General features: G+C 45.7%; 5 protein-coding genes across 8 annotated transcripts; 3 read left to right on the top strand and 2 right to left on the bottom strand.

The window, feature by feature from the left end:
- The first annotated feature begins 262 nt into the window (after positions 1-262).
- On the top strand, positions 263-10,451 carry LOC6612867 (calcium-binding mitochondrial carrier protein Aralar1). Of its 3 annotated transcripts, none has more exons than XM_032720730.1 (10): positions 263-592; positions 6,259-6,411; positions 6,994-7,156; positions 7,212-7,303; positions 7,368-7,562; positions 7,626-7,849; positions 8,592-8,758; positions 8,822-8,940; positions 8,997-9,606; positions 9,667-10,451. In XM_032720730.1, the coding sequence occupies exons 1-10, from the start codon at positions 527-529 to the stop codon at positions 9,963-9,965; spliced, it is 2,088 nt and encodes a 695-aa protein (XP_032576621.1). In that variant the 5' UTR covers positions 263-526; the 3' UTR covers positions 9,966-10,451. The 3 variants fall into 3 exon arrangements, with proteins under 3 accessions (XP_032576621.1, XP_032576622.1, XP_002037359.1); XM_032720731.1 differs by lacking the exon at positions 263-592 and adding an exon at positions 2,494-2,813; XM_002037323.2 differs by lacking the exon at positions 263-592 and adding an exon at positions 5,835-5,994.
- A 535-nt stretch (positions 10,452-10,986) lies between these two features.
- LOC6612866 lies at positions 10,987-12,061 on the top strand. Its single transcript, XM_002037322.2, has 3 exons — positions 10,987-11,404; positions 11,467-11,669; positions 11,732-12,061. Exons 1-3 carry the CDS (start codon positions 10,987-10,989, stop codon positions 11,876-11,878), a joined length of 768 nt encoding a protein of 255 aa, XP_002037358.1. The 3' UTR covers positions 11,879-12,061.
- Positions 12,062-12,433: 372 nt separating this feature from the next.
- On the top strand, positions 12,434-20,797 carry LOC6612865 (corticotropin-releasing factor-binding protein). Of its 2 annotated transcripts, XM_032722259.1 has the most exons (8): positions 12,434-12,597; positions 12,749-12,821; positions 17,562-17,637; positions 19,408-19,709; positions 19,768-19,874; positions 19,926-20,044; positions 20,106-20,269; positions 20,327-20,797. In XM_032722259.1, exons 2-8 carry the CDS (start codon positions 12,771-12,773, stop codon positions 20,567-20,569), a joined length of 1,062 nt encoding a protein of 353 aa, XP_032578150.1. In that variant the 5' UTR covers positions 12,434-12,597; positions 12,749-12,770; the 3' UTR covers positions 20,570-20,797. The 2 variants fall into 2 exon arrangements, with proteins under 2 accessions (XP_032578150.1, XP_002037357.1); XM_002037321.2 differs by having other exon boundaries at positions 12,434-12,821.
- Positions 20,775-23,924, bottom strand: LOC6612864 (sphingomyelin phosphodiesterase). Its single transcript, XM_002037320.2, has 4 exons — positions 23,798-23,924; positions 22,677-23,568; positions 21,111-21,978; positions 20,775-21,052 (listed from the first exon to the last, which is right to left on the bottom strand). Exons 1-4 carry the CDS (start codon positions 23,922-23,924, stop codon positions 20,939-20,941), a joined length of 2,001 nt encoding a protein of 666 aa, XP_002037356.1. The 3' UTR covers positions 20,775-20,938.
- Positions 23,925-24,654: 730 nt separating this feature from the next.
- Positions 24,655-27,174, bottom strand: LOC6612863 (sphingomyelin phosphodiesterase). The gene is made up of 4 exons (XM_002037319.2): positions 26,129-27,174; positions 25,204-25,924; positions 24,991-25,140; positions 24,655-24,929 (listed from the first exon to the last, which is right to left on the bottom strand). Exons 1-4 carry the CDS (start codon positions 27,163-27,165, stop codon positions 24,765-24,767), a joined length of 2,073 nt encoding a protein of 690 aa, XP_002037355.1. The 5' UTR covers positions 27,166-27,174; the 3' UTR covers positions 24,655-24,764.
- Positions 27,175-27,723: the final 549 nt, after the last annotated feature.

The raw sequence follows: 27,723 nt of genomic DNA, 5'->3' as shown, positions 1-27,723 counted from the left end.
GCTTTCCGTAAAAGAGTATTAACAAAATAACACGTTTATTATAAAATGTATATTTTAAAGCGATTAATTAAAAAGTTTACCATAACACATTCTATTATTTTCACGGAACGTAAGGGGTGGGCACTTTACATTTCCCTCGGCCGCTAACATTTCCCACCGCAACCACCTTTTGGACCACTGTTAACCAATGTTTTCCATGTTGTCATCCAGTTTAGCGCGTTTTCTCGTCTGGCACGGTCCTGTTTTCCGAGGTGTTCCCAGTGCAGCAGCAGTCGCCTCCAACCACCTGGGTGCATTTGAGGAACAGGAACCAATATTGCGCTACATCCAAGTGCTTAACTGAGTGGCAGTGAATCGAATTGGCCGCTAAGTAAGCGGCATTAAGTGCGTAAAAATCGATAATAGAACAGTTCCTTGTGCTCCGCCCACCTGGGGTCACCTGGTGGAATCTCCTCCTTCTAGTCCCTGCTGCGTTCGTCGAAGCCAAAAGTCGGAGCACTTTCACACACCCGCTGAGCCGCTGATAATGCCAATGCACATCCCGTTTCCGTTTAATTGGATACCCACTCTGCCAGTCGCCCGATGCCAAGAAGTAAGTGCACTCAACGGGCTCAGCCTTTGTCTTCCGCAGAGGACCCATGCTCTGCCCCCCTCCCCCCTTCAAGTGGGCGCCAGTGTGCGCTTTAATTACCAGAGCCACCGCCCAACCCCACTTGGTCGCCCAGTGGTGGCGGATTAGGTGCTCGGATCTAAAAATAAGTGCGGCTGGAAGAGGAATGAAAAGAGCAAAAGTGCCGACGAACGGAAATAAAAACAAGCTGAACCGGGGGATTATAACCTGCCCTTCCACAAAACACACGTTTAATTAACATAATCAATTGTATATTAAATCAAAGGATAATTTGAAAGGCAGTGTATAAAGTCTTCGGCATGATAACATTTGCATTTTCTGCATGCCAGCAGTATCTTATTCCTGCTAAGTTAAGTCTTTATTCGTAATACACGTTATATCTTAATTGGTTTGTAAGTGCTTTCCTGTGAACAAAATCAGATTACCCTACTCGGGGATTTGAAAGCACAGCAACAGTGAAATGAAAAGGATACTCGTACAATAAAGGGTTCTCCCGCAAGGATAACAGACAGTTACAAATGAACACAGCGCACCTATCATCCATCACTCTTAAACCGAAAACTATAAATTAGTACCACTCAATGCGTTGTTAAGGTTCAGGACTCTTTGCGAGTGACAATGCGGAAGTGAAGGTCCTTCGACTGCGCTGCTAGCTGGTGCCTGTCGTGTCACAAAAAGGACACCCTAGTTGAACTGACATTTGGCTAACCTTCATAGCAAAAATGTCTACCGGATTCGTGCAGCTGGCTGCTCATAACTGGTGCTCGTAATTGTTCATTTTATTCAACAAACTCCACCCCCAAATAAATTGTGGGCTGGTTCGGCCTTGCTGAAATTCTTGAGTGGGGCTGATGTTCCGCAGAATGACGTTAATATAATAACACAATTTTCTCGTCCGCCTGGCTATTTTTATACCCGCCCAAAACACTCTTCATTCACGTGCCCTCCGCAGATGGCCAACGATGCGTATACGCAATATCTCTGCGCTATCTTCTCTCCTTTGCCCTCCCCGAATTGACCTCTCTTTCGCTCTTCTCGGTGTGTTATTTCGCACAGCACGTGTTTACATTGTAAACAGAGAAACTCGAGCAGCTGTGAATGAATGCAACCAAATTTAAGAACATTTGCACAACGTGAAATCGTCAACCACTTGGCACGCTCGAAAATTGCGACCTTGCCAGCCATGCATGTGAATGAATGAACAGCGGAGGTCGCACGAATAGAACTATCTAATTGTGACTCGAAAATGCAGATTAGGAACATGAATTTGATTAATGAAAGGACTTGTACTCATCCTCTTTACATACAATGTATGTCTTACAGTTAGATCGATCTTGTGAAGCTACTGCTGTTAAGTGAATCCTTTATTTAGATATTTCAAAGCATGCTATTGTATTAATCTTAAATCCCTGACAACTTAGCCCTGATCGTAAGAGGTGAGATAAAGAGACACAGAGCCAATGGTCGCACCTTAAGGCCACTTAGAACGAAATTACTTCCGTGAACACATTGCACCTCTGTGATTCGCCCTGCAGTTCTCAATTATCAAATGTGTTTTATGTTTGGCCTCAGGGAACGCCCACTTTCGCCCACATCATACCACCACCCTGATTAGACCCCTTCTTATGAATAGTAGTTGCACGGATGCCATTGTTTATTGGGAATCTGCAGTGGCAAGAGGCAGAGCACAGCCCGGGCAAAAAACAATAACAAACTGAAATGAGAATCAAAATTAATATGAATCTGAAATGCAATCGCCGAGGGGTTCTCTTTTATTTATTATTTTTTGCGGCGCTCTCTCGGTCGCAAAAGTTACTGAATGCGGGAAAAGCTCTCGCTTCTATAATTCCGACAGTTCAGAATGGAAAAGCAGCGCGACGCCAGCGGATGACAGCCGAGAAAATCGAGCGCGTCCCTCAGATATAAAAATCACAAGTTGGCAATAAATATATCCGGTTCGGGCGAAAGTATATTATGTACCAGCATTATTTAAACTAAAAGCCACAAAGACTCGCGAGTGACCATTAAAAGCATACTTAACCAATAGTTAAATCAAGTTAAGCCGAAGTTTCCGATAAACGAACATTTCAAACAGATTGTGCGAACGTGCCTGGATTTCGCAAAGATTCACAGACTTGGATTGTGTTCATACGTATAAGTGAATATGCACGATAAGGATGAGGTAACGTTCCGTCAGGAAACTAATTAACTATTGATCTGATAACTGACCGATGGCGGAAGTGCCTCCGGACCGGACTAATTAATATCAATAAGGAGCGATAGAGGGCATTACGAAATAGTCGAAAGATAAATACTGGATATCTCGGAAAGCTCGCGGGCCAAACAATTATATAAAGAAATAAAACAATATCATTTGAGAGCTTTCCGAGCATCCAGCGAATCACCTTCAGTCCCGCGGATTTGTGGCCAGGTTTTCTCTGCTCACGACTTTGGAAAAGTCACCGCCATCTCAGGCCGATATTCTCCGATTTTCACCGATCGCTCCAGCCCCCGGTTCTACATCATCTCTTCCTATATGCACACCTCTCTCGCCTTTGGAATCTCTCTTGTTCGCCTGCTTTCGTCAATTAGCCAGCTGACTGCGGTCCCATGGCTCACCCTGCGTATACGTAATGGGCCAGCGGTGCAGCTGTTGCTGAATCCCCAATATAGCACCCTCCAACCGAAAAATTGTTGAACTTGGGTAGTTAGAGGAGGCGTAAACCAGTGGGAAAGTCAACGGAATCCACTATTACAAAAGTCTGGATATTTTGGCTGGGTGGCTGGAGTAACCCCAGCCGGGCACAGAAACAACCACAACCACAGCGATAATGAACAGCCGGGTTGACCTTGACGGAAATTGCAAACAAAAACAAAAGTTTGCCGCTCGCGCAACAAATTTCCATGGCAATGACAGAGAAAAAAATTAACGAGCAATTAATTGGGCATTTTTCATTATTAAAGTTAAGTAGTTTTGTTTTTTAAAAGGGTAGAATGCAAAAGTAAAATTAAATGATGATATTTTTGCCTATAAAATGTAGTAAAGTTATATATTTTTCCTTTGTATTTTCTCTGTGCCCATCGATACATATACAAAGATATAGTAACAGTGAAATGCACGTGCCACTCGCTGCAGGCAGCTGAAGGTAAAAAGGCGGGGAAAATCTGGGAAAACCGGCGGAAAAGCGACCTGTGCCCGCAACCTTTGACTTGGTCGAACGACCGTGGCCAAGAAGAACTCATTATGCAAATGCAACAAGGCAGCAGTCACGGAGAGGGGTAGGCGAGCACTGGGGAGGGGCTACAAAACCCGAGCAAACAAACAAACAAATCGTTCTGTCTGCCGTCACACGGGGCGTATGTGTAACATTTTCCGCTTGTTTGCGCTGGCCGAATAAAAGGGGAATAAAAAACAGCTTCTGCTGGGCATGAATATATAAAACAGCATACAAGTACAGCTGGGGATTCACAAGTTCAGTCTGCAGTGGCAACAAATTGAATTGGGGTTTAAGCGGAACTTCCTTTGATTTGGATTATTTCACGCCCAGTGAATATGTCAAAAGTCAATGTCTTCATATGAATATTTCTTTTTAAAGAGGGATTTTGGAAAAGGAATATTAAAAATTTAATATATAGCTGCTTACTGACCAGCATTTTCAATCATATCAAAGTAAATGAACAAACGACGCGCATTAATAAACAGTCGCATTGCAAACATTTAATTACTTTCAGTTCGAATGAAAGTTAATATACACATCCCTGCTTTAATATGAATTATATATCCTCATCAAGTGAACAATTCAATTTTCGTGTTTCGCTGCTTCCCATGAATTCTTGATGGCATCGCAAATTGTGCAGCAAATTGCCGGCGAACGAATTCATTTATTGCCTCTGCCAATCGATTCGCAAAGGTCAATACGACACTTTGACGGATCCGACTGACTACTACAACCAAAGGGGGGTGGGCGGATAAAACCCCATCCAATAAATCCAATTTCCACCATGACGAAACCTCAAAAACAGTGGAACAATCAATATAAGGACACTAAAGTAAAAGTATCTACATATATGTGCATATTGTAGTGAATTAAAGCTAACTTATCATTTATCATTTTATGATTTTATCCCATATTTGAAAAGGTGTTAGTTACCCATTTTTTCCAGTATTCGAATGTATTCAGACCAGGTCATTAGGGAACCCTTCCCATTATAATCAATTTTAATCAGAAGCTATCTGAAATTGATAACACATCAATCAATGTTGCTGTTTTCCCCAGGGTATTTAACTTCAATCAAACAGTCAGTTCTGAATTTGGCTTAACATTTCCATATCTTCGAGTTGGGGGTCTCCATAATTGCTGTCGTGTTTTCGCTGATTTTATTATGAAATCTGCTTTTGTTTTTCGCAATTCTCTGGCACAAACAAGCGCATCCAAAAATGTGAGGGACCCCCAGGAAAAAAGAAAGAAAAGAAAATTACAATTTCATCGCGTGCTAATCGTATTACGTCAATGAGGCAATTGATAAATGCTAGGGAATCGAATTCGAATCGGACGTATTGTCATCGAAGTTGAACTTGTTGTTGACGGAGCTGCTGACCTCTGGGTGATTACTCAGGCGGAATCGTAGCGAGAGCGAGTAAACAAGTGGCCGAGATATGAGACAGGGTATTGGATATTCGACTAACGGCTACCCGGTACTCAATACTTGTAGGGAAAGTGTTTGTCAATGGTTGGGATTGCTTCGTTGTGCACCACAGTCTTATCAATAATACTATTTAATATATAGAATAATACTATTTAAAATAGTTACCCTAAAATCTATTTAGTACTACTTCGCATGAAAAAATATGCAACGGATTAAAAGATAAGCAAATAATTTGAGGAATTTAATAAAACATTTTCTTAACAAAAATGTATATTTTTCAAACAATTAAAATTTTATGATTTATTTTGTTTACAAGAGAATAATATTATAGAAGTAAAGAACACATAACCCCACCCTCTCCCAGCATAACGATCATAAGAGAGTCGTCATAAGAGAGCTTATTGACATTGAAACGAGCTGAGCAAATAAGAGTTCGTTAGGCAGACAATTTCACTCCCAGCGCTCCCAGACTCTCCCGGCGGTTCTGCTCATGGTGTGGGCTCTGATTCTGGCGGTACTTCGCTCGCCAGTGCGCTCCACTCGCAGTTAGTTAATCGCGGAACGGGGACGAGGTGGTTTCGACTCGGGCGGATTGGTTTAGATCGGCTTGCATTGATGAGCTAATTAGACGCGGCAATTGCTCGCGGAAACAACATTGAACCAGAAGCAGTCACAGCTAAAAAACAGGAATGCCGCTGACCAAGAGTTTGCCAAATGTAAGTTTCAGCTGCGACTGCCGAGCGGCTGACACGTGTTGCTTTTGCAATTGAGTTTCAGGCGGGAGAGCGCAGAAATGAGAGTGCGACTGAGACAGTGGCGGGTAGCGAAGGGTTGTTTGAGAACTACCCATAAAGATAAAAGTATAAATAAATACGTATATACAGCAAAAAGATTTTCAAGCTAATCAAGTAGTGTAGAAGAAACCCCAATGAAGCAACTCTTACCACAACTAATTATTTTCTTTGCAATTCTTCTTGCAGTCTCCGTCGCTTTTGAAGCGCGCCGGCACCGAAAAGTTGCGAGAGGTGTTCCAGAAGTACGCCTCCATCCAGAAGAATGGCGAGCACTATATGACCAGCGAGGACTTCGTGCGAAAGTTCCTAGGACTCTTTTCCGAATCTGCATTTAATGACGTGAGTACTTTGCCTGCAGTCGGGTCATTGCAAGGTTACTTTGCATAGCCGCCCGATAAGACTGGCCATATCTTATCGCCAGATAGCGCCCCCGTTGGCGGCGACACATACATTGTTGCCTATAAACATAAATCAGAGCCGTATAACTAGTCACTAGCCACTGTGATTCACGGGTTGACCTTGACCCACCCGCAAACACCCGTAGTAAACCCATAAACCAAATAACCCGGCAATCACTTGGCTGCCTCGTGTCTAACCGCCAACGTCACAGATTCTATTTTAATGGGTCCGCTTATCAGCTTTATGGTCTGAGAACCCAACTGAACCTGATCGCGGATCGTAGGTGCCCCGCAAATTGGAACTGATTCAATCAGGTGCCGAAGCCTGCGGGGCAGTTTCTTTTACGGCCCCCGTTTATCTGCCCATTAGAGAGTAACTACCGGTCTAATGTCCACTCGAAAGAGATTAACCTGTCACTGAAAGAAATACTATGGATGAAACGATAGCTTAGTGACTTTCTAGTTCCCCATTTAAAACAGCACCAACAGTACATTTAATCAACCAACATTATATTCCGAATAGGAATCGGTGCGCCTGCTGGCCAACATTGCAGACACGAGCAAGGATGGACTCATCTCCTTCTCGGAGTTCCAGGCCTTCGAGGGTCTGCTCTGCACCCCAGATGCCCTCTACAGGACCGCTTTCCAGCTGTTCGACCGCAAGGGCAACGGCACTGTTTCCTATGGTAAGATCCAAAGTTCTATACCAATGAACTAGTACAAATTCTATCTACTTTACAGCTGACTTCGCTGATGTCGTACAAAAAACTGAACTGCACTCAAAGATACCTTTTAGCTTAGATGGCCCCTTTATCAAGCGCTACTTTGGTGATGTAAGTGCACTGCAATCAGACGATTATTTAATGATTATATTGTATGCACCTTCCCGAACTGTAGAAGAAGCAACGCCTTATCAATTATGCTGAGTTCACGCAGCTGCTGCACGACTTTCACGAGGAGCACGCGATGGAGGCCTTCCGCAGCAAGGATCCAGCTGGCACGGGGTTCATCTCGCCCTTGGACTTCCAGGACATCATAGTTAATGTTAAGCGGCATTTACTGACCCCCGGCGTCAGGGACAATCTAGTTTCGGTAGCTATTGCATCTCTGATCAGAGTGATCATCCTTCTAAGGATATTTTTTCAATTTTACTAGGTAACTGAGGGTCACAAAGTGAGCTTCCCGTATTTCATCGCATTTACCTCGCTGCTGAACAACATGGAACTGATCAAACAAGTCTACCTGCACGCCACCGAGGGCAGTCGCACGGATATGATCACCAAGGATCAGATCCTCCTCGCCGCCCAGACGATGAGCCAAATCACGCCGCTGGAGATCGACATCCTTTTCCACCTGGCGGGCGCCGTCCATCAAGCAGGGTGAGTCTATGGTCATAACCTTGGGTTCAGTGTTGCCAACTTTGGATTCGGATTAGAAAAAACTAGCATTTTATTTGTGTTATAAATTAAAGTCACATATTCATTTGCTAATTTAGGTTTTTCTTACTGTTCATTGTAGGAGTTATATTTTATTTAGTTTAGCTAATCGTTCGTGTAATTTATTGCAATACTTAGCAATCTTTACTTTTCGAAGACTTCTATATGGAAGTAATTACCTGTTTTAAGTGAAATTTTGACATAATAGAAAATTAGTTGACTAAATGATATATGCTTAGGTGTCATTATAAGTATACAGACTTGGAGTTATGACTTTAGTTGGCAATGAGCGTGGCTTAGTCCGATTGTATTAGCGTATAAATCTTTAATGTGGGCAATCATCCCAGGGCAATCCCCAAAAACGAGTGTCAAGTGTCATGTGCTAATTGTTGCTTGTTTGTATCATTTTTCTCTCCGTGTGTTTCTCTTTATTTCTCCTCTTCTCTGCGCTGCACTCGCAATTCTCACTCTCAAAGTTGGTGGAAGCGCAGGAGAAAGATACCTCCGAGTAGGCAAGTGATCTCGTCCTTCCTTGGCCTGATTTCTGCTTTTTGTTCGTTTATGAATCCACTCCTAGAATCCCGTCCCCTTAAACCTAACTCAGTTGGTATCTCTTAGTTTCCCTTACCCATACATGCTATATGCTAATCGAAACTAATCCGGATCTAATGTTCCCATTCTTCAGCCGCATCGACTATAGTGACCTGAGCAACATCGCACCCGAGCACTACACGAAGCATATGACACATCGTCTGGCGGAGATCAAGGCGGTGGAGAGTCCTGCGGACCGATCTGCCTTTATTCAGGTCCTGGAGAGCTCTTACCGTTTTACCCTCGGTTCCTTTGCCGGCGGTAAGTTAGGATGCACTATGTCCTCTTAGGAAGCACACCTATCTATATAATATGTTACATTAGCTGTGGGCGCCACTGTGGTATACCCCATCGATCTAGTCAAGACTCGAATGCAGAACCAGCGAGCGGGTTCCTATATTGGTGAAGTTGCATATCGAAACTCATGGGACTGCTTCAAAAAGGTAAGTCTGATCAAAATATCACTAAAGTGGTCTAATCATAATGATTTAATCCACAGGTGGTTCGGCACGAGGGATTCATGGGTCTCTACAGAGGTCTCCTGCCCCAGCTAATGGGCGTGGCCCCCGAGAAAGCCATCAAGCTGACGGTAAATGATTTGGTGAGGGACAAACTCACCGACAAGAAGGGTAACATTTCCACATGGGCTGAGGTTCTGGCTGGTGGATGTGCCGGTGCCTCGCAGGTAGTGTTCACCAATCCCCTGGAAATTGTGAAGATCCGTCTCCAGGTGGCGGGAGAGATCGCTAGTGGGAGCAAGATCCGCGCGTGGTCGGTGGTCAGGGAACTGGGACTCTTTGGGCTCTACAAGGGAGCCAGAGCCTGTCTCCTCCGCGATGTGCCGTTCTCGGCCATCTACTTCCCGACATACGCCCACACCAAGGCCATGATGGCCGACAAGGACGGATACAATCACCCGCTTACCCTGCTGGCTGCTGGTGCCATTGCCGGTGTTCCGGCCGCCTCCCTTGTCACGCCCGCCGACGTCATCAAGACCCGCCTCCAGGTGGTTGCCCGATCCGGACAGACCACCTACACCGGCGTATGGGATGCCACCAAGAAGATCATGGCCGAAGAGGGACCCAGAGCCTTCTGGAAGGGCACAGCCGGTAAGTCGAGGCAATCTTCTCTAGGGGATCTCTATTAATGTCTTATAACCCATCCCACAGCTCGAGTGTTCCGCTCCTCACCACAGTTCGGTGTGACCCTGGTGACCTACGAACTGCTGCAGCGCCTCTTCTACGTGGACTTCGGAGGCACCCAGCCCAAGGGATCCGAGGCGCACAAGATCACCACTCCGCTGGAACAGGCGGCGGCGTCGGTGACCACCGAGAACTTGGACCATATCGGTGGCTACCGGGCGGCAGTTCCTCTTCTGGCGGGAGTGGAGTCCAAGTTCGGGTTGTACCTGCCGCGATTTGGACGCGGAGTAGCCGCTGCCACGCCCTCGACGGCCACAGGATCCTGATTATACTGGCGCCACCGCCTGCCAAGCGCCACGTAGTCTACGGAATGCAGAAGGGATTGGCGGGATTGGGCTCCGGTGGACAGACATATGGGATATATTTTTTGCTATAGTACTATTGTATCTGAACAGCCGGGTTCGCACCCTGGGCGCCCAACTGTGAGCAACTGTTTTTACCACACCCAGTAAAAACCAAAAGAAAAGTAATGAAAAGCCCATTTGAGAGTATAGAATATCGGGTTTGGCCATGGTGCGTATATATTTAGGCAAGTGTAGAACTGTTTTTGTAAACTTTGTTAACTAGTTTAAAGTCTAGAGCATCAACCAATCACTGAACGTCAACTTTTGCACTCAATGTAACTATTAACGCGATAAAACCTTTTAATCTTAGTACGAATTTGTTCAAAACAATTATCAAGCAAAGGAAATGCAATGAATGACCTCTTAGCTAATAATGAATAATTAAATAAAACTCAATGTTAAAAACAATCGCATTTTCGGAAAGAGTTGTCTATCCTAAAGGTTTTTTATTCCATTACCAAAAATGTAATGCCTTCGTAAATCTTTTGAAATCAATTTAGAAAACAACGTCAAGCCCACTTTCCTACTCCCATTGAAACTAGCCCACAGATAAAAGAACCCGCCCCTTGAAAGCTGCGTGCCAACTCAATCGAGCGTCTAATTTATGGCCAATTGCCACTAAACAGGGTCGAAACGCATCTGATTAGAATTGTGCGATGGTGGGCATTTGCAAATCGATGTTGACAAGTTTATTTTAGCTCTGCCCATTTGCTTTTCTGGGTTGCCCAGACTCGGTTTCGAAGTCATCAACAATGCTGTCCGCCGACCATGACCGCCAAAAGAAACCGTTAGGGATCCCAGAAGAGGGTTTCCACATCTGCCCCAATGACCGGGTGCACTGGACGAGATCCGTCGCCGATCACTGGTCAGCGATGGGTTATAAAAAGTGCATCGATGGCGACTTATTGGATGCAGTTTCATTTTGGCTTTCGAGGGGCGAACAATGCGTGTTCCGTCGGTTCTGGTTATATTCCTACTGGGAGTGATCCTAGGTGATCGTTGCGCGGCTGGAGAGGATCTGGCGGGCAAATCGTGGATATCCCAGCTGAAGAAGCTACGCAGTGATCTTCGAGACTGCTATCAGTCTGGAATACACCAAAGCCTGTGGTCCTGCTTCCGCTCAAGAAGCTTGCACATCTTCGAGGGCATCATGTCGTCCCCAGAGATTTCCATTTACGAGGGAGTACGCCTGGTGGCTACTCCGAATAGTACCGAAAACGGCACACGACCTGACGATGAGCGAAAGGATTTGAAGCACTTAACCTGGTTCGATCAATTGGCAGTGAGTTTGGCCAAGGGCTTAACCACACACACCTTGCAAGTGAACTTGGGAAAACTGACCGAGAGATATCTAAGTAGTGGTGGGTTTTGGTTAACTCATACTTCATTCATTCATTCATTGATGGTCCATTGATGGTTTCAGATACTTCTAGCCCCAATCCTGTCGGAGGTGCCCGGTTGAGAAGGCATCGTTACAACATGATCATAACCATGATGTTTGGAGTGACTGCTTTGGGGGCCATCTTAGTGCCCATGGGCTTCCAAATGCTTTCCATAGTCAGTGGAAAAGCTCTATTACTGGCCAAGATGGCTCTGCTCTTAGCCTCTATTAATGGTTTAAAGAGGGTAAGTGGGTGTCAGAGTATATGTAAATCTTTATTCTAACTCTTTTCCCTATTCCCTTGCAGGTGGCCAACAATGGATTGCACTATGGACTGTACCACGTACCGGGAGAACATCTGGGAGGTTATTACGATCGAGGGGATGTGAGTCACCCCAGAAATGTGCCTATTCCCGTAGCTGTGGCCCCCACTTTGGATATGGGGTTGAAGTAGGAATTTTAAACATACATAAAACTGCCTTGATGATGTATACATTTAAAAGGTCATATAGGACAAATCCAAAAACTAGATAAAACCGTTTAAGAAATATATATTTATAGTTTATACGCGAATAGAGCACATTTTAAGTTCCGTTTTGATTTAAGATTAGATTTATTTTATAAAATTACTTTTCGAATAAAGTCGGATTTCCATTTGAAAGAGCTTTCCACCTAAGCTTTTCCTCAGACATTTCTGTTGGCAATGCTCGCCGGAAAATTCACCATAACAGACGATGGTGGTGAGTAACCAAACAGCGGCAAGTATTTCAAAAAAAGGCTATGGAAATAGAAGCGAAATAATAATAATACAGGATCAGAGAATATAATAAATACGAAATGTTTTACGGAAAATGCAAAGACATACTTCATAAGCATAAGAACATAATGCGCGTAATATCCTCAAAGGAAACCGCAAAAGAAAAGTGTAAAAAAACTGGGAGCTCGGCAAGGACGACTGGCTATAAAAGGAAATGCGGCGCTGATAAGGACCAACACTCGGTCGTCGAGCGGCAGCGTAGACGCATCGTCCTTGTTTTCGTCCTGCAACGGTTTCTTGGTTTCTTTTTCCCTGTGAAACAAAACGCTTTCCCCGGCGCAATTTCAAACCCGCATCAAGTATACGCATCGTGTGCCCAGTACATCGCGTGCCTCCGTCGCTAATGAAGTTATTGGGTGCGTGATTCCTGGTCTAATCTCTAAGCTCCGGTCTGGCCACAGGATCAAAGAAAGGCGCAACGGAACTCGAGGGTTAATTGAAAAGTCGCCTCAAACTTTGTCAACTGATTTTCAATCTCCCCGCGGGGATTGGCCATTTTCTCCTTAGGTTTCGCCTATCGAAAATCGCGATGAAGTTGGTTGTCTATCTCTATTTCTCCATGATTGTGCTGGGCGTCCAGGTGAGTGTCGATACCGAAAATATTAATCACCACTTAAATACCACTTTTTAAACATAAATATAAGCCTTTTGTGAGTTGAACAAAACTATTGTTTCCAAAAAGAGCTAGTTCATTCCAATGGAAGCCTTCTGTAAACCAGATAAATGCCTCATAAATATACATTTTTATTCTCTGTGTATCAATAGAAGATGAAGTCACGCGTGTAACTCCTTGTAATTCGATCAACAAGTTGGGCCAACTTTTGTTTCCTCGTTGTTCTAATGACTTGATCTAATTTCTCTCGGCCCAGATTTTTTGGCCAGATTGATTGATTCTAGCTGTCGGCGTTATTGCCAAACTTTTTGGCAGCCTTTCAGTCCTGGCTTATGCTAGAGCTGATTACCTTCATTAGCCTCACGTTGCAAACTCTAGTGGGTAATCAATTTATGGAAGTCCAAGCGGGTCAGCGGGTCAAAGTAGCAAAGTAGCCCGTCGCAAATGAATATTTAATTCGGTTTGGTAATGGCCCAATCAGTGGAAAAGTTCCGGTGACATTTGTTGCAGCCGAAACAAAAATAGAACCTCTGCTGGCCAACCAGGTAATTATGATTGAGACTGCTCCAAGACAGATAAGATAGCAGCGCCTGAAATAGCCAATCGAATCCATCTTTTCAGTAGCGTGGTTGAGATAAACTGAAAAGGGTGAACAATTATTGAGGAATTTCATTGAACAGCGCTGAAATATGATATGATTCATCTCTGCGTAATGTAAGTTATTGGACAGTAATTCATTTTCATGCGATCAGAAATGAAAACAATATAACACATGCAAAAAGGATATTCAAATATTAGAATAACCACATTTGTCATGTTAGCCTGCCAAAGACGGAAGGCATTTGGATATGAAAATGTTCCAAAGTGTTGGACGATTAGGGTTCTATTTCTCACTCCTGGCTCCTGCCATCCATCAACTGAAGAACCTGCGATATGTTTGCTTAATGGCAACTTTGTGGGCACAGTCGTGAAGCCAGGACGTTGGCAATCCACTTCACTGGCCAAGGATAAATGTAAATTTCGCACCTGCCATTGCGCCGTGGGCGGTGGCAAAAAACAAACAGTCATGGGCGGAAAGCCCAGCGAATCGAAGGCAATGAAACTGCAACTGACTCATTCCTTCCGTGGTCACTCACTTTGGACATGGACGAGATTTTCAACACTCGGTGCCAACCTTCCGCCCCCTCTGTCACTTGCGCAAATCCACATCCTGCTCGATTGCCTGGGAGTCCTGCACTTGATGTGCGCTTAATGTTGACACCGACGCTTTGGCACTTTACAGCCATTTAAGCCAGGACATGACAGCCACACCCCTGCTGTCCCATTTCCGCCCGCATTTTCCTGTTTTTCCTCCATTTCCTCCCGTGCAGTTTCGTTTTTCACGCTGGCAACATGTGAGAACGACAACAATTAAAACATGAATGTCATCGGGTGCAACAGAGGAAAAGCGAGTTGTGGAGCGGACCGACATGCTAAGATAAGCTTAAGCGTTCGGAGGTGACCCCTAATTGCACCAGCCACAAATTGGGTGCTTAGGGGAATGGCCTGAATGGGATATACCGCTTTGTTCTACTCAGTTTCCGAACATTAATACTTACGCTTACAAGGGAGTTCACTTATGAAGTATGCAACAATATGATTGGACTTTGAGATCGAGTTCTATCTACCCCTATATTGTTCTCAGGCCTTTGTAGGCTGTAATTGAGTCTGGTTTAGAAGGCCTCATATCTTATGCCCCAATATCTTCGTGGGATCCCTCTAATTTGCATAAATTTCCTTCATCATGTGGCAGCAGTTGCGCGAAATTTATGCCATCTATTCAATTCCGTTCGGGCAGAACTCGTGCATAAATCTCGAATGCAATATGTTCGACATAAATAGGGGAGCAGGGGGAAGCCAAGGCATTTAAGGCAGAACTAATTTCCGCCGTGGCAACACTCGAGTTTCCCGCTTTATATTCCCTTGCAGCTTATGTGTGAACCCAAAAGCAAAGGCATGACGTCAGAATGGCAGGATCAGAATAACTTTTTTGCCAAACTGCGTTTTACAGTTCATTTGCGGTGGCGCGAAATTAATTAAGTAATTCAAGCCAATAACAACGCTCCGTGTCGCTCAACAGTGCGTATGCGTAATCGAATTCATTTGCGGCTTCCAATGCTAATCCCTGGATTTTCACATGACAAACGCCGAGCTTAACTTTGAATCGCGAAGTTGAATGAATTGCTGACGCAAATTAGGCAATTCTTTTGAAGGGTCATAATTAAACCATTCTTTTTTACCCGGTTGCTCTTCTGTTCCTTGGCCTCCAGGGACTCGTTTCTCCTTCAGTTCGTGGCCATTCATTTGACTTAGTTCCGACTTGAGCAATGCTTAGTTCGCCATATTGTTAAGCATCCGGCATTATGCGCATACTTGAGCCATCATCACTCAGTTAGACGAATCCTTTCCATACGACTCCTTGAGTGAAATTTACGCCCGCCGTAAAGGAGTCTAAATATTTTATGGTCGAGTGGCAGCCTGTTGCTTCGCCGGACACCGGCGAGTGCATCACTTATTCATGGCCAGGAATACGGCAAGTAGCTCGTCCTTAAAGCCGCCTCCTTTGAAGCCGTCTCATAACTTAGTCATTCCGCCACAGAAGAATTCAATCCCCCACCGACTGCAAGTGTTTGCTTTAGCTGAAGGATTACCACCGGATCTCCTGCCGCGATGTCGAAAGTCAATATTTACCTGACCCCCGAAAAGGATTCCAATTTTGCCAGGTGCTTCCTTCCGACACCGAAATTTCGCCTTGGTGTCGCTAAGCGAACTTTTAATCAACTCACAAATATTTCTGACATCTTAATTCCCGGCAGTGGCATGTGAGGACCTGATTCGCATATCCTTTGCTAATTAGCGGCTTTTCCGGAGCTGGAGTGACGGGAACAAAGGAATCTGACGCCTAAGGCGACCTTGAAAGCTAATTCCCTCCCCTTCCCCGTGTCCTGTGAATAATGCCAAAAAGTACTGGATTCAGCAAAGGAGCAATAGGCTCATTAATCAAATCACGCGACCTAGCTGCCAAAATTCTAAAATAGAATAGGAGCCTAAGTAAAAACTAATTGAATATTCCTGTTTTTTAATGAAGGCATTCTTATAAGCGGTTGTATTTGGAATTCAAGGAATGACTTCCGAATCATTTTAATTTAAATTGTTTATTTAAATGAGCTATCATTACAAGTAAGGAAATCTAAAGTACAGGAACAAGTCAATTATGAAAGAGAAAGTTATTTTTGCAATTTCAAGAGTGGTGCTAATAAAAGCCCATAAATGCAGGAATGCAAGTTCAATGGAGGTGAATGGGGAAAGGACCTTAACTTACCGGGCTTCTGCGAGGGATTGTCACAATGCCCATAGAACTTTTCTATTTTTGCCGATGTCCCCTCGCCGCCCACCAACTTTCAGCTACTTTGAATGAGTCCTCCAATCTCCCTGGCAACTTTTGGATAGCGGCCCAGGTCCCAATGGGTCCTTTTAATGGAGCAGCTGGCGCATCCTGCGATTCGCTTAGTTTGACAAAAGGCGTCCAGTGTGATTTTCGCCCACACTGGCACAGTTCACCCCTCGAATCCGAAATTCCGATGGCAGCATTGTGATTATGCAAATCAGGCCGCTGCCAAGTGTGTTTTCAAAGGGATCATGTTTGTTATTTATTTACAGCCTGTTGACAGTTTATCCAGACTCTCTCGACTCAAATCCTGCGAATCTCGCTGAAAGATTTGTGACGTCAGGGTGGCAATCCTGGGCTCTTTGATGGCCAATCTTCCCGGGTCCGGGGATTAAAGTTGCTGTGGCACAAACCGCCACTAATTGACAGTTCCATAACGCCACGACGACTCGTTAAAGCCAAAGCTCGAGTGTTGTGCAAACAAATGTCCCAAAAGCCGTATAACGAAAGCCAAAACTTTTCGGCTTTTTGGCCTTAACGCAATTATTTCTGAGCGCGGCCAATGCGTCACCATTTATCAATTTCCCAGCGGGCTGGGTGCGATTTCAATTAACGGGAAAATCTGAAAAAAGTTTCCACTAATCAATCATAAAGCGAGAAAAGCGGAGCACAAAAAATCTGGGTCGTAGGCTGGGCTGAGTGGGTTTTCTTAATAAAAAGTTTTAACTTTTGCGCCCGATTTGTCATGCTTAAAATTTCCTCAACTCCCTCCGAACACAAGGATATACGAGTATATCCTTCTTGGCCGAGCACGTCCTGGGCGTCATCTGCTCGATTTCTGTTTATTGGAGAATCGTGTGTGGTAGTTTAATTAAAACCGTCTATTGTCCTCTGCCCGGATGACCTCTTGTTCCCCTTACCCAGTCCTCTGCAGTTGCATTGAGCGAAGAGCCCTAAGTGCCGCATTAGCTGCCCCCCGCGAGGATTCCTTTCTTTCGATACAACTAGAGAAGTCGGCGGACATTAGCCGCCAAGGACATCCCGCTGATCCTTTGGCCCCGTCTCGGTGCTCCCCCTCTCCTGGTCTGGATGTATCTCCTTTGTGCGGATTGTACGGAGCAGGAGGCACAAGCTCCGGATCTAACTCCAAGCATTGAGACAACTTTGAATTTGTTTTTACATTTCCCATGTACTTCAGTTTATCATAGATATATCCGATATGTCTTTTGCCTGTTTTGCAGCGAATGTCCTTAATTTCTTTGCCATTTTTTCCCTTTCAGGCCTGGCCCAGTGTGAAGCGTTCCTTTGAGATTTTCCCCAACCCTGCGGTGCCGCACAATGTGCACACGGTCTCAGGTAAGTTACGATTCGCATGTGCAGCGCGCGGCGGAGGAAAACTTTTTAGTCAAGTGCCCTCGGCGGAAAATGGAAAATGCACTTTGGCGGCAGGGACAAGTTTAGGGCGCTTTCTAAACCTTGTTTACTTGTCTCTCAAATTGATTTCTGCATAAGTTGCGAGCGCTTCTTGTAATATTCCATGCCATCCGACGGCACCCGGGGCGTATGCGCAATTTGTATAGCCAAGCAACCCGAATATATTGCCCATTAAAATTCAAATCAAAGTGCACTCCACTTCTGGTTCACCCCCTCCCCGTGGCAAACTGACCCAAACTGGCCAAATGGAAATGAAAGATTACAAACTTGTGGCCACTCGATGGCCAGAGAGCAGAGATATTGTGATTCCTGCGAACGAAAACTTAATAAATATCAATGTATTGCCAGCAACTCGTGCCAACTTCAATTGGCCTAATCCCTTTGCCGCCCAACCGCCCAGATTCTCCATCTACTTCCCTTCTCCCGGGGGAAAACCATCGTCACAGCAACCGCATGTCGCAGGTTCCAATAAATGGATAGTTGCATCAGTCTCGCAATCTCGCAATCAGGTGAAACATCAACAAATCTGTGGCAGTGCCGATTTATAATTGCTTTTATTTATAGTCAGGACAACGTTCACTTCGGGAAGGTTCCTTGGTGGGGAGGGGCGGTTCAGCTTAGTGACGTCACTTCCAGAAATAGCTATACAATTTCGAAGGACAAATGAAAAACCACTCTAATCCGGGGGATAATCAAAGAGGACCTCAGGTCGCCCAGATATTTTGCAGTTATGGAAAAAGTTACAATTATGAAAAAAAAAGTTCGGAAAAGCGAGTTCAACATGCTATTCAAAATAATTGAAAGGCTTCCGGGGAAACTTTTTTATTCAAACTCAAAGCTCAGTACAAAAAAAGGAAAGGAAAGCAATAGGCACTGTAATATCCCTCTCACTCTCTCTTTTGCCGGCCAAATAAGCAGCTTAATAGTTTATGATTATTTATTAACTAGCAGCCACTTTGCGTACGATTATTTAATCATAATGCCTAATTACTTATGAACAGAGCTGTTTTATTGTGTGCTGGAATGGTGTATTCATATAGATATGTTAAGAGGCCGAAAGCCGCCACTCGAAAACAATTAGCGAGTGTCATAAACAAATTGGCGCCAAGTGCCAGGACCCACCTACCCCATCCTTCCAGGACCTTATTCCCCATCAAGGGATTCACGTACGAGTACATCGCACAAAGCCCACACGAGTACACTCGAAGTATGTGACATGCATGTCAAGAGTGGGACAAAAAAGAAGTCAAATAGCAGTTTAATTGTTTTCGGCCCGGTTTGGGAGATGCCAGAGAGCAGGAGGTCATAAAAATCGTGTGAGTGGGTGACCCGGCTAATAATGCCGGCCATAAATCAGCCAACTATGGCCGGCATTAAGTGGATGCGCATGATAAATTAATTGTTGCCCAGGAGCCAAGTTGGAAACAATCAAAGAGGATTTCAATAGCCCACCCCTAATCGCCCGTCTTCTCCAGGGTAGCTTGGAAATTCGCCAAGACAAATTGGTTTCGGATTCGGCTCGAAGGCATCCAGTGCATTGGGTGCACTGCAAGGAATTCTAACTGGAATTCTATACATGTTCGTTCTTCGAACATGTTAATGCTGTACTTTTCCTAGAAACTACTCCTAGCAACTAATTTCCCCAAGTGCTGAGCCATTAAATCCCACCCCTTACTTTCACCCCTTCCTCAGATTGCATGCATGTGGCCTCCGAGGCAGGTGACTACATCTTCAAGAAGCTCAACCCACTCAACTCGGCCCTCAACCGGGAGGCCGCCCTGCTTGAACTGGAGGCGGCAGGAGCAGTGGGAGTGGGAGTTGTTCCGGGGGAGGGCGCAGCGGCAGGAGCAGGAGCACGAGCTGGAACGGCAGCAGATGTCCAGGAACTGCAGCCGGAGGTCTGTGGGCTTTATGTGATTGGGGAGCCAGACACGATTGTGGAGATTACAATGAAGCACTACGACGCGAACTGCGAGACAGGAGCCCTAATGGCGGTAAGTGCTCCGGGGAGCCACTAAATTGTGCCCAAGTGTGACGCACTTTCCTCGATAGTTTGTCGACGGCTGGGAGCTGAATGGCGAGTACTTTCCGGGCATTAAGGATCACCATCGACCGCTGGAGGAGCGCGTTTACGAGTTCTGCAACAACTACAGACAATGGTGGGTGGAAGTTGAGCTCCGTATTTGTGTGCTAATCATATCTTTGTCCAGGCCCCGAGTTAGTAACAAGAAGTTCTTCCGTTCGAGCCAGAACGCCGCCTTGCTCCAATACCGAATTCCCGTTCGAGGCTCCTTTGTGGCCAATGTGCGGTTCCACAAGATCACGCAACGTGAGTACAGCAGTTCTTGACATCACAATGTTCAGTGAAAACGTACTCATCTTTGTTTTAGCCTGCAACGTTTTGGTCCAGGACACGGCCGCCATGTACAAGATGACCAACTTTGGCCAGGCTCGCAACTGCACCATATCGGCGCTCTTTCCGGCCGTGGTTTCGCTGGCCAGTTTGCGGATTGGCGGCAAGAGTGTGCGGTCCCAGCCGAAGGTCAACTACGATGTGGGTACATAACTTGAGTAACCGCGCTACCCAGCTAACCTCCTTTCTCCCAACTAGTGTCAATTGCCCAGTGACCGCTTAGAGATCGGTGGATCCGCCGGTCTGGATGCCATTGGAATGGAGCAGGCCAGTGCCGTGTGCGGTGCTTCCAGTGAATTGGGTCCCGAGCAGGCGATCTTTTGCGGCGTGAGCACCGTGCGGCTGGTATCCTCCGGTCGGTACCAGAACCAGGCGGCCATTGTCCTGCGCAAGGCGGATGTGCCGGACATGGAGATCGCCACGCTCATCTGTGCGCTCTAAGTTAGCTAGGCGAGGTGGGACGCTGTCCAAAAATGTACATGTTTGTAAAAAAATGAAAAGAAGCCCAGAGCATTGGACGACTCCTTCCCGGACTCCATCGTAGTGCTTAAACTTAACTCTTAACTTAATCCAGCTAATTCGCAAAGTATTCGCTACCCGAGAGGCATCTTAGGTAATATATATATATATACATGTATATCGAACATTCTGAGTGTTGACTACAAGAAACGTGTGTGTTTATTTCTCTCGGTGTTCCATAATCTCTAAAGGCTTCGGGCCTTTTTATACTTTTTTATAACCCATTTTATGGGCTGCGATTATCGCCGTTGATACCAGGGGTTAAGAATAGACGGGGGGCATTGATAAGGCTTATCCAAGGAGCTTAGATGCAGCCAAAAGCGCCAGCAAGGAGGCCAAGCTGAGGGCAGATAGTCCAGCAGCACCACCGCCATTATTATCATCCGTATCCGGCTCCTTTTCCAACTGAAAGTGGCATTCGTGTTTAATGGTAAGTTCAAGGTGAATCCCATGAAGTACTCACGCTCTCAGCCAGGATGGCCTGAAGTTCCTTGCAGCGAGTGCGCTCCTGGTAATTACTGGTGGCTATCCTGCAAATCGTCTTGCTCAAACAGGCGTTATCACAACCCTCTGCCAGCTTGGGATCGGAGTTGGTGAACTTGTTCCTCCAGAACTTCCTGAGCAAGTCGGGCTTCTCTGCCATTTCCAGCAGCAAGCGATCGATTCCCGCGGGACTCGTGTCCTCGGTGTACTCCTTGGTGAACTGGTACTCCAGCTCCCACTTGGGCTGCTCTTCGGGCGTCAGGTTGGCCTCCGTCAAGTTGAATGTGTATGTGTGATGGTCCAGGACCTGCCAGTTCTCCGGGTGGAGTTCGTACAGCCGGTAGTTGGGGTTCTTGTTCGAGTAGGAGGTCAGACTACCGCCATTCCAGTTGACCACCGTGGCATAGCCGTCCTCGGAGTAATGCAGGTTCATCTCGTCCTTGTGGGTGTGACCACTGAAGACTCCTGTGATAATGCCATTGAATCGAGTGAGCACCCTGTTGTATTCTTGAGACCAGTTACACCAGCAGTCTCCATCTCCAGCGGGTATATGGGTCAGGATGTGGACCGATTCTCCCGCCTCCTCGGCCGACAATAGAGTGTCGTGGAACCACTGCAGCTGCTCCTGAATCAACGTGGCATTATAGAACAACCACCAGTTGTACAGGTAGCAGTCCATGCTGTTCAGGGCCACAATCCTGTGTCCTTTGCTCGGGGATGCGGTGTAATATCCTCCTCGAAGAACAGTCTTTTCCGCCTCGGCGGGCAACCACTTGGACCACAAACTCCACACGTGCTCATAGAGCCAGTCAACTCTAAGGGAGCTGGGAATCTCGTCGTTTCCGAAACTAGAAAATATGGTGTGATAAGATAGGATTATGATAAAAACATTCAATTTCAAAACGCTTCAGCTGTATAACTAGTGACTTATTACACCCCTACAATTGCTTAAAAACCTATTACTTGAAACTTGAGTGGATTATTTTTAGACTAATACCACCTACCTTGCAAATTGTCCCAATTAGTAATTGTAAATATTTACTATGGGCACCAAATGACATTTTATGGGTTTCCCGAGGGGAGCAATTGTTGCAAATTCTTGCAATAAACTTTATCTGAGCGGAAAATACAGAAGTTCGAAAACCATGATTGTTTCGCATCTAATAGACCTTGGTATTTTGGGGATATTTGTAGAATAGTATCGATAAACAGAAGTAAGTACCCTCAATTGAAGTTTATCTAAATAACAGTGGTATAATTTTATACACTATCATAACCATAAAATGGCCTTCATAGTACCTTTAAATGTTTCATACAATTAAGGAAGCATATATAAGTTCTTTAAAAAGTGATGAAATATAACCAAATTTGGTTTTTTGGGTCAGCATTGGTAATAACCACATTGTATTAAGGCCAAATAACCAAGTATTATTGAGAGGTAGTTTTTTGCCTAATTCAAGGCACTTGCGGACTCGTTGCTTTGAAGTTTTCCCTTCTGGGTCATTAGATTAATAATGTTGAAGGACTGCAAATTACGGGTACTCACACATTTGCTGGATGGGGCTCGTGGTTCCCAAGACAGGGGTAGATGGGCGTGTCCGGGAAGTACTTGGCCAGCAGTTCGTCGATTTCGGACAACATGTCCAGGTTGCCCTGTCTGGTGGTGGACCACACGTTGTGGGGCGGCACGTCTCCAGTGTGGTAAATCCACTCGATCTTGTGGTTTTCCTTGATGTGCTCGAAAGCACTCAGGATGAGGCGTTTGGGGCAGTCACAATCACGGTAATCCGACCAAAAGCCAGCAGCTGCCGAGGAGTCAGATCCTTCGGGCAGGGAATTTCGGCAGCACATGGGCTCATCGCAAGCTGCATTGCTGCCCTCGGCGTACTCAGGATCGTAGTGGATGTCGGTCAGATGCAGGACGAGAATATCGTCGGAGCTCTTGGCGGGCAAGTTGGAGTTCGATTCCTTGGGCGAGTCTCCCTGGATGGACAAAGTAAGATTGTACTCATCCTGTTGTACCTGGCAAATTGGGATGGGCAGCATGCTGCAAAAGGTGTTCGACTGTGCCACTGTTTCGTTCAGAATGAAGTCCAAAATGGGCCAGTTGAGATCGAATAATCCGGAGCACACCTCCTGGGTGCTGATAGCAAAGTAGTCACACATGCCCAGCAGCAGTTTCTTCGCCTCATCATCCCTTTCCGGACCACTCAGCTCTCCCTCGGTGAAAGTTCGAGCAAACACGTTGATGGTAGATCTGCACAGGGTGCAGACGAAGAACTGGTCCGTGGAGGTGAGATCGGCCATGGATTCCGTGAAAATGGCCTTCTTGCTGTGGCTACTCCGGATGTCCTTTCCCAGCTGCTGAAGCCTCTCCGTCTCGATGCCAGTTCGGTGGTACTTCAGGTACTCACGGCTTATCTCCTCCGCTACGCTGGCTGCAAAAAGCAATCACGGATGTCAATGGAAGCACTTCAAACTGTCAGCTGGGATTATCTTTTCAAAAACACCAAACATTTAACTATCTGATCCACAACTTTCATATATTGATAGACGCTTCAACTTATTATAATGCGGTTTTTACAGACATCAAAAAGTTAATTCATACTGATACCGCTTTTTCACTCAAAGACTTTTACATAATTAGTTCCAAAAGCATTAACCCACCAGATACGAAGGATGTGGTCTGCTGATCCTTAGACAGGACATCGTAAACGGAGGGCAGGCTGAACGCTCCACAGCCGACGATTAATATGCCGATGCCCAAAAGAGTTGAGCTCCGGATCAACTTCATGGCGATACTGCTTAAGGGATTGAAGTCGAGCCCCTTACTTATAGCTTCATATCACCGCTATCAGCTCCTCAACTTATCAGATGCGATGATATCGCACAACGAAATTTCCGCGGTCAACTGCCCATTACTAACTGAAGTTCGGAAACAACCTTCTTTAACTGCTTTTGGCTTGACCACTTAACAAATGGGACGATATCTGACAGCTAAACTACTAATTATAATTCAGGAACAGCTTCTTAAGCTGGCAGTAGAGGTAAGAAACGATTATGAACTCTTAGTTATTAGTTAGTTAGTTAGAAGATGGAAAGCATCTATCCAATCGGTAGTACTTACACAGCTGACCTCGAGTTAGCCTAAAATTCCATTAAGTAGTATTCTTACTTATCTAATTCATAACACAACTTAAGATTTTAACAATACAAGTTGTTATTAGGTTTGTAAGATCACACATTTAACAGAGTTTTTTTTAGGTGTAACCAATAGTGAGTCAGATCATGGCATGATCCTCGATATTTGATCACGATTCTGACCACAATCGGTGTGTCGTAAATTATTACCTAAAAGAATCGTGTGCACGTGTTTATACTTATCCGTAGTTTAATATTTAGCGAAAAAAAATGTTGCCAGCTGCTGTTGGCCAGCACGGTTTAATAAGCTAATTTTCGCTAATCGCCATTAGGCGATAAGGCAGCCGGCTGAAAAACAAAGTCCCTCCACAAAAATCACCAGATTAGCTTTTGATAGGGATAAGCTCATAGTTCTATTTGCCACTTGAGATTGGCCACTTTTAGAATGGAATCCATTTGGTTTATATAACTTAGGGGGTACAAATGAGGATTACTACAAGGCTAGGCGGATGGAGAGGACTATGGCCAGCAAGGAGCTAACGCTGAGCAGTCCCAAAGTGGAGGATCCTCCACCGTCGTTGTCGTCGTCACTTGGGGTGCTGGGACCTGGAGTGGTGGCTTCAGTGCTTCCCGACGATGTGCTCTCCTCATTGTCCAGCTGATGGAAGAGAATCATCAGTTATTTGGGGATCGGGGCATTTATGCTGAAAGTAACTTACCGAGGCAAACAACTTCTCACGCAGCTCCTCGCAGCGTCCGCGCTGGGAATTGATGGTCACAGCAGCTCGGCAAAGAGATCTTGCCAAGCAGTTGCGATCACAACCTCCATTCACCTGGGGATCTGCTGAGGTCACTCGGTAGCGCCAGTACTAGAGATGAAACAGGTATTAATGATATGATATGATGATCGTAAGGCGATGATATTAACTCACCTTTCTCATCAATTCGGGATTCTCCGCGAACTCATCGAGCAGCTTGCTGATTCCGGCCGGACTCAAGTCCTCGGTAAACTCCTTGATGAACTCGTACTCCAGGAACCACTCGGGCTGCTCATCCGGCTTTAGGTTGGCAGCAGTCAGGTTGTAAATCCACGTCCAGTGGTTGGTCACAGTGTAGGTTTCGGGATTGACGGCGTACTCTCGGTAGTTGGGGTTCTTGTTCGAGTAGGTGGTAACAGCACCTCCGTTCCACGCCACTGCGGTGGGGTGTCCTTCGTCCTCGGAGTAGTAAACGAATAGCTCGTCCTTGTGCGAGTGCCCTGTGAACATGCCACTGATTGTGGACTTGAAGCGGGTTACGCAGCGGTTGAATTCCCGAGCCCAAACGGACCAGCAGGTTCCATCGCCCGAAGGAATGTGGGTCAGCACGTGGACGTACTCCCCGTTCTTCTCGGCCTCCAACAGGGTATCGTGGAACCACTGGAGTTGTGGAATCTTGTCCGTGCCGCTGTGATACAACCAGAAGTTGTCCGTATAGCAATCGTTGCTGTTCAGAGCGATGATACGGAAGCCCTTCCTGGGCACCACCGTGTAGTAACCTCCTTTGAGGATGGTTTCCTTGGTTTCAGCCGGCAGCCACTTGGACCAATCGTTGTACAGGTGCTCGTAGAGCCACTTGGTGCTGATCTCATCTGGAACGCCCTCGGGACTGAAGCTGGAATAGTCCAATAGTCGAAATAGATAAGCGAATGAATTGAAAATAATTTAAAACATAATAAATTATCGGGTGGTATGCAACGGGAAAATAAAGGTAAGGATTATAAGTCCACTTATACCGGTCCGGGATAATCTGAGATTAGGAATCCCAATTCATGCAATTTATAAAAACCAATTTAGATGTTAAGGATTCCATACTTACAGGTTGAGTGGATGAGGCTCGTGGTTTCCGATGCAGGGATAGACGGGAACATCTCCGAAGGCCGCGTTGAGCCGCTCACTGACCTTGGTCAGCACCATGGTGTTCTTCTCCACGGAAGTGGCCCACACCATGTGGTCCACTATGTCGCCAGTCTGGTAAATGAAGTCGCACTTGGAGTTGGCCACCGCGTTGTCCAAGGCTGACTCGAAGGCGTGCCAGGGCAGATCGCAGTCCCGGTAGTCGCCCCAGTATCCAGCTGCATCCGAAGTACCTTCGGCGGTCTCCTTGTTCCTCTGACAGCACATGGGTTCCGCACAAGTGGCCAGGCTGCCGGGGGTGTAGTAGGGATCATGGTGAATGTCCGAGAACTGGCAAATCCTGATGTCAGAGTCCTGAAAGGTGGGAGTGTCCGACTTGGGGCCAGGCGAAACCTCTCCAGTATTGTCTATAGTCAAGGTCCAATTGTAATCTTGATTGCTACCGGTGTTACAGAAGTTAAACTCCATGAACAATGAGCAGAAGCTCTGGGAATCACTCTCGGAGTTCCTCATGATGTACTCCACGGAGGGCAGGTTGGAATCGATCAATCCCTCGCAGACCTCCTCCGTTTGCAGGTTCAAGCGGCGGCACACGTCCATGGCGAATTCTTTCATCAGAACGGAGCTATTCTCGTCGTGGAGCTCCCCGTCCTCGTCGCGAATGGTGCGGATCAAAACCCTCGTCACCGAGCGACAGGCCACGCACACAAAGAAGCTGTCCCTGGGCTCCAGATCGGGCATGTTCCTGGTGAATATATCCTTCTCACTGTGCGACTTGGCCAGCTGATTGGTGAGCTTCAAGAACTCGGGCGTCTCCACTCCGGTCTTCAGGAAGTTGATGTACTCCCTAGCCAGACGCTCGGCTATATCGTCCGCAATGGCGGACAGGATGTGGTCGTCCAGGTTGAAGTCCACGGGCACTCCCGGCAGGTTTACGGCGGAAACCACCAAGAACCCAGAGGTCAAGGCGATCGCCAGCAGGATTCCGATTGCTTTCATGGTTAGCAGAGCAACTGGATCATAGTTTCCACATGTGGGGCCATTTATAGCATTCGGTTATCTCTCAGCCAATGGCCAACCCATTAACCAGGCCGGAAAACGCATTCATGGCAGAGATTAGCCTAATCTCGAATGGTATAACTTTTATATGAATATATTTTTGGCCTAAGAAGTGGCCACAATCTGCCTCCGGTGGGGCAGATTTCTAAATAATCATATCGTAAAAGTGCTGTTTTGACCATTCACCATAGATTGGCAATTAATAAGTCCTATTACATATTTCGATTTAACTTTCCCTTGACTACATTTTTAACTAGATACTTTATTATGTAAAGAAGTCAGAGCCTATAGCGCAAACTGATGAACCATATCATATCTGCTTTGCTTATTTAAGCATGAAAGATAAACGTTCGTTCTTGGTATCGTTTTTGTTTATTGAACAAGAAATCGTTACAAATAATATTGAGTATAAGCATAAACTTTAAAAGAATGTCTATGAATGTAACTCATAGCAACCATAGTGTTTTCAGTGTTTCATGTGAAACGAAACAGATTTCG

Source organism: Drosophila sechellia, chromosome 3R (genome assembly GCF_004382195.2).
Source record: "Drosophila sechellia strain sech25 chromosome 3R, ASM438219v1, whole genome shotgun sequence".
Lineage (NCBI taxonomy): Eukaryota > Metazoa > Arthropoda > Insecta > Diptera > Drosophilidae > Drosophila > Drosophila sechellia.
The sequence above is the reverse complement of the archived record's forward strand: the minus strand, read 5'-3'. Positions and strand labels throughout refer to the sequence as shown.

Coding starts and splice junctions, on each gene's coding strand:
- LOC6612866 (XM_002037322.2), top strand. CDS start 10,987: ATGCGTGTTCCGTCGGTTCTGGTTATATTCCTACTGGGAGTGATCCTA. Junction 11,405..11,466: donor CGAGAGATATCTAAGTAGTG/GTGGGTTTTGGT, acceptor TGATGGTTTCAG/ATACTTCTAGCCCCAATCCT. Junction 11,670..11,731: donor CTATTAATGGTTTAAAGAGG/GTAAGTGGGTGT, acceptor ATTCCCTTGCAG/GTGGCCAACAATGGATTGCA.
- LOC6612863 (XM_002037319.2), bottom strand. CDS start 27,165: ATGAAAGCAATCGGAATCCTGCTGGCGATCGCCTTGACCTCTGGGTTC. Junction 25,141..25,203: donor ATCCCGAATTGATGAGAAAG/GTGAGTTAATAT, acceptor TTTCATCTCTAG/TACTGGCGCTACCGAGTGAC. Junction 24,930..24,990: donor GTGAGAAGTTGTTTGCCTCG/GTAAGTTACTTT, acceptor CTCTTCCATCAG/CTGGACAATGAGGAGAGCAC.
- LOC6612864 (XM_002037320.2), bottom strand. CDS start 23,924: ATGAAGTTGATCCGGAGCTCAACTCTTTTGGGCATCGGCATATTAATC. Junction 23,569..23,797: donor GACCACATCCTTCGTATCTG/GTGGGTTAATGC, acceptor TGCTTTTTGCAG/CCAGCGTAGCGGAGGAGATA. Junction 21,979..22,676: donor GAGCCCCATCCAGCAAATGT/GTGAGTACCCGT, acceptor CATATTTTCTAG/TTTCGGAAACGACGAGATTC.
- LOC6612867 (XM_032720730.1), top strand. CDS start 527: ATGCCAATGCACATCCCGTTTCCGTTTAATTGGATACCCACTCTGCCA. Junction 593..6,258: donor CAGTCGCCCGATGCCAAGAA/GTAAGTGCACTC, acceptor TTCTTCTTGCAG/TCTCCGTCGCTTTTGAAGCG. Junction 6,412..6,993: donor CCGAATCTGCATTTAATGAC/GTGAGTACTTTG, acceptor TATTCCGAATAG/GAATCGGTGCGCCTGCTGGC.
- LOC6612865 (XM_032722259.1), top strand. CDS start 12,771: ATGAAGTTGGTTGTCTATCTCTATTTCTCCATGATTGTGCTGGGCGTC. Junction 12,822..17,561: donor TGATTGTGCTGGGCGTCCAG/GTGAGTGTCGAT, acceptor TTTCCCTTTCAG/GCCTGGCCCAGTGTGAAGCG. Junction 20,045..20,105: donor GTTCCACAAGATCACGCAAC/GTGAGTACAGCA, acceptor TCTTTGTTTTAG/CCTGCAACGTTTTGGTCCAG.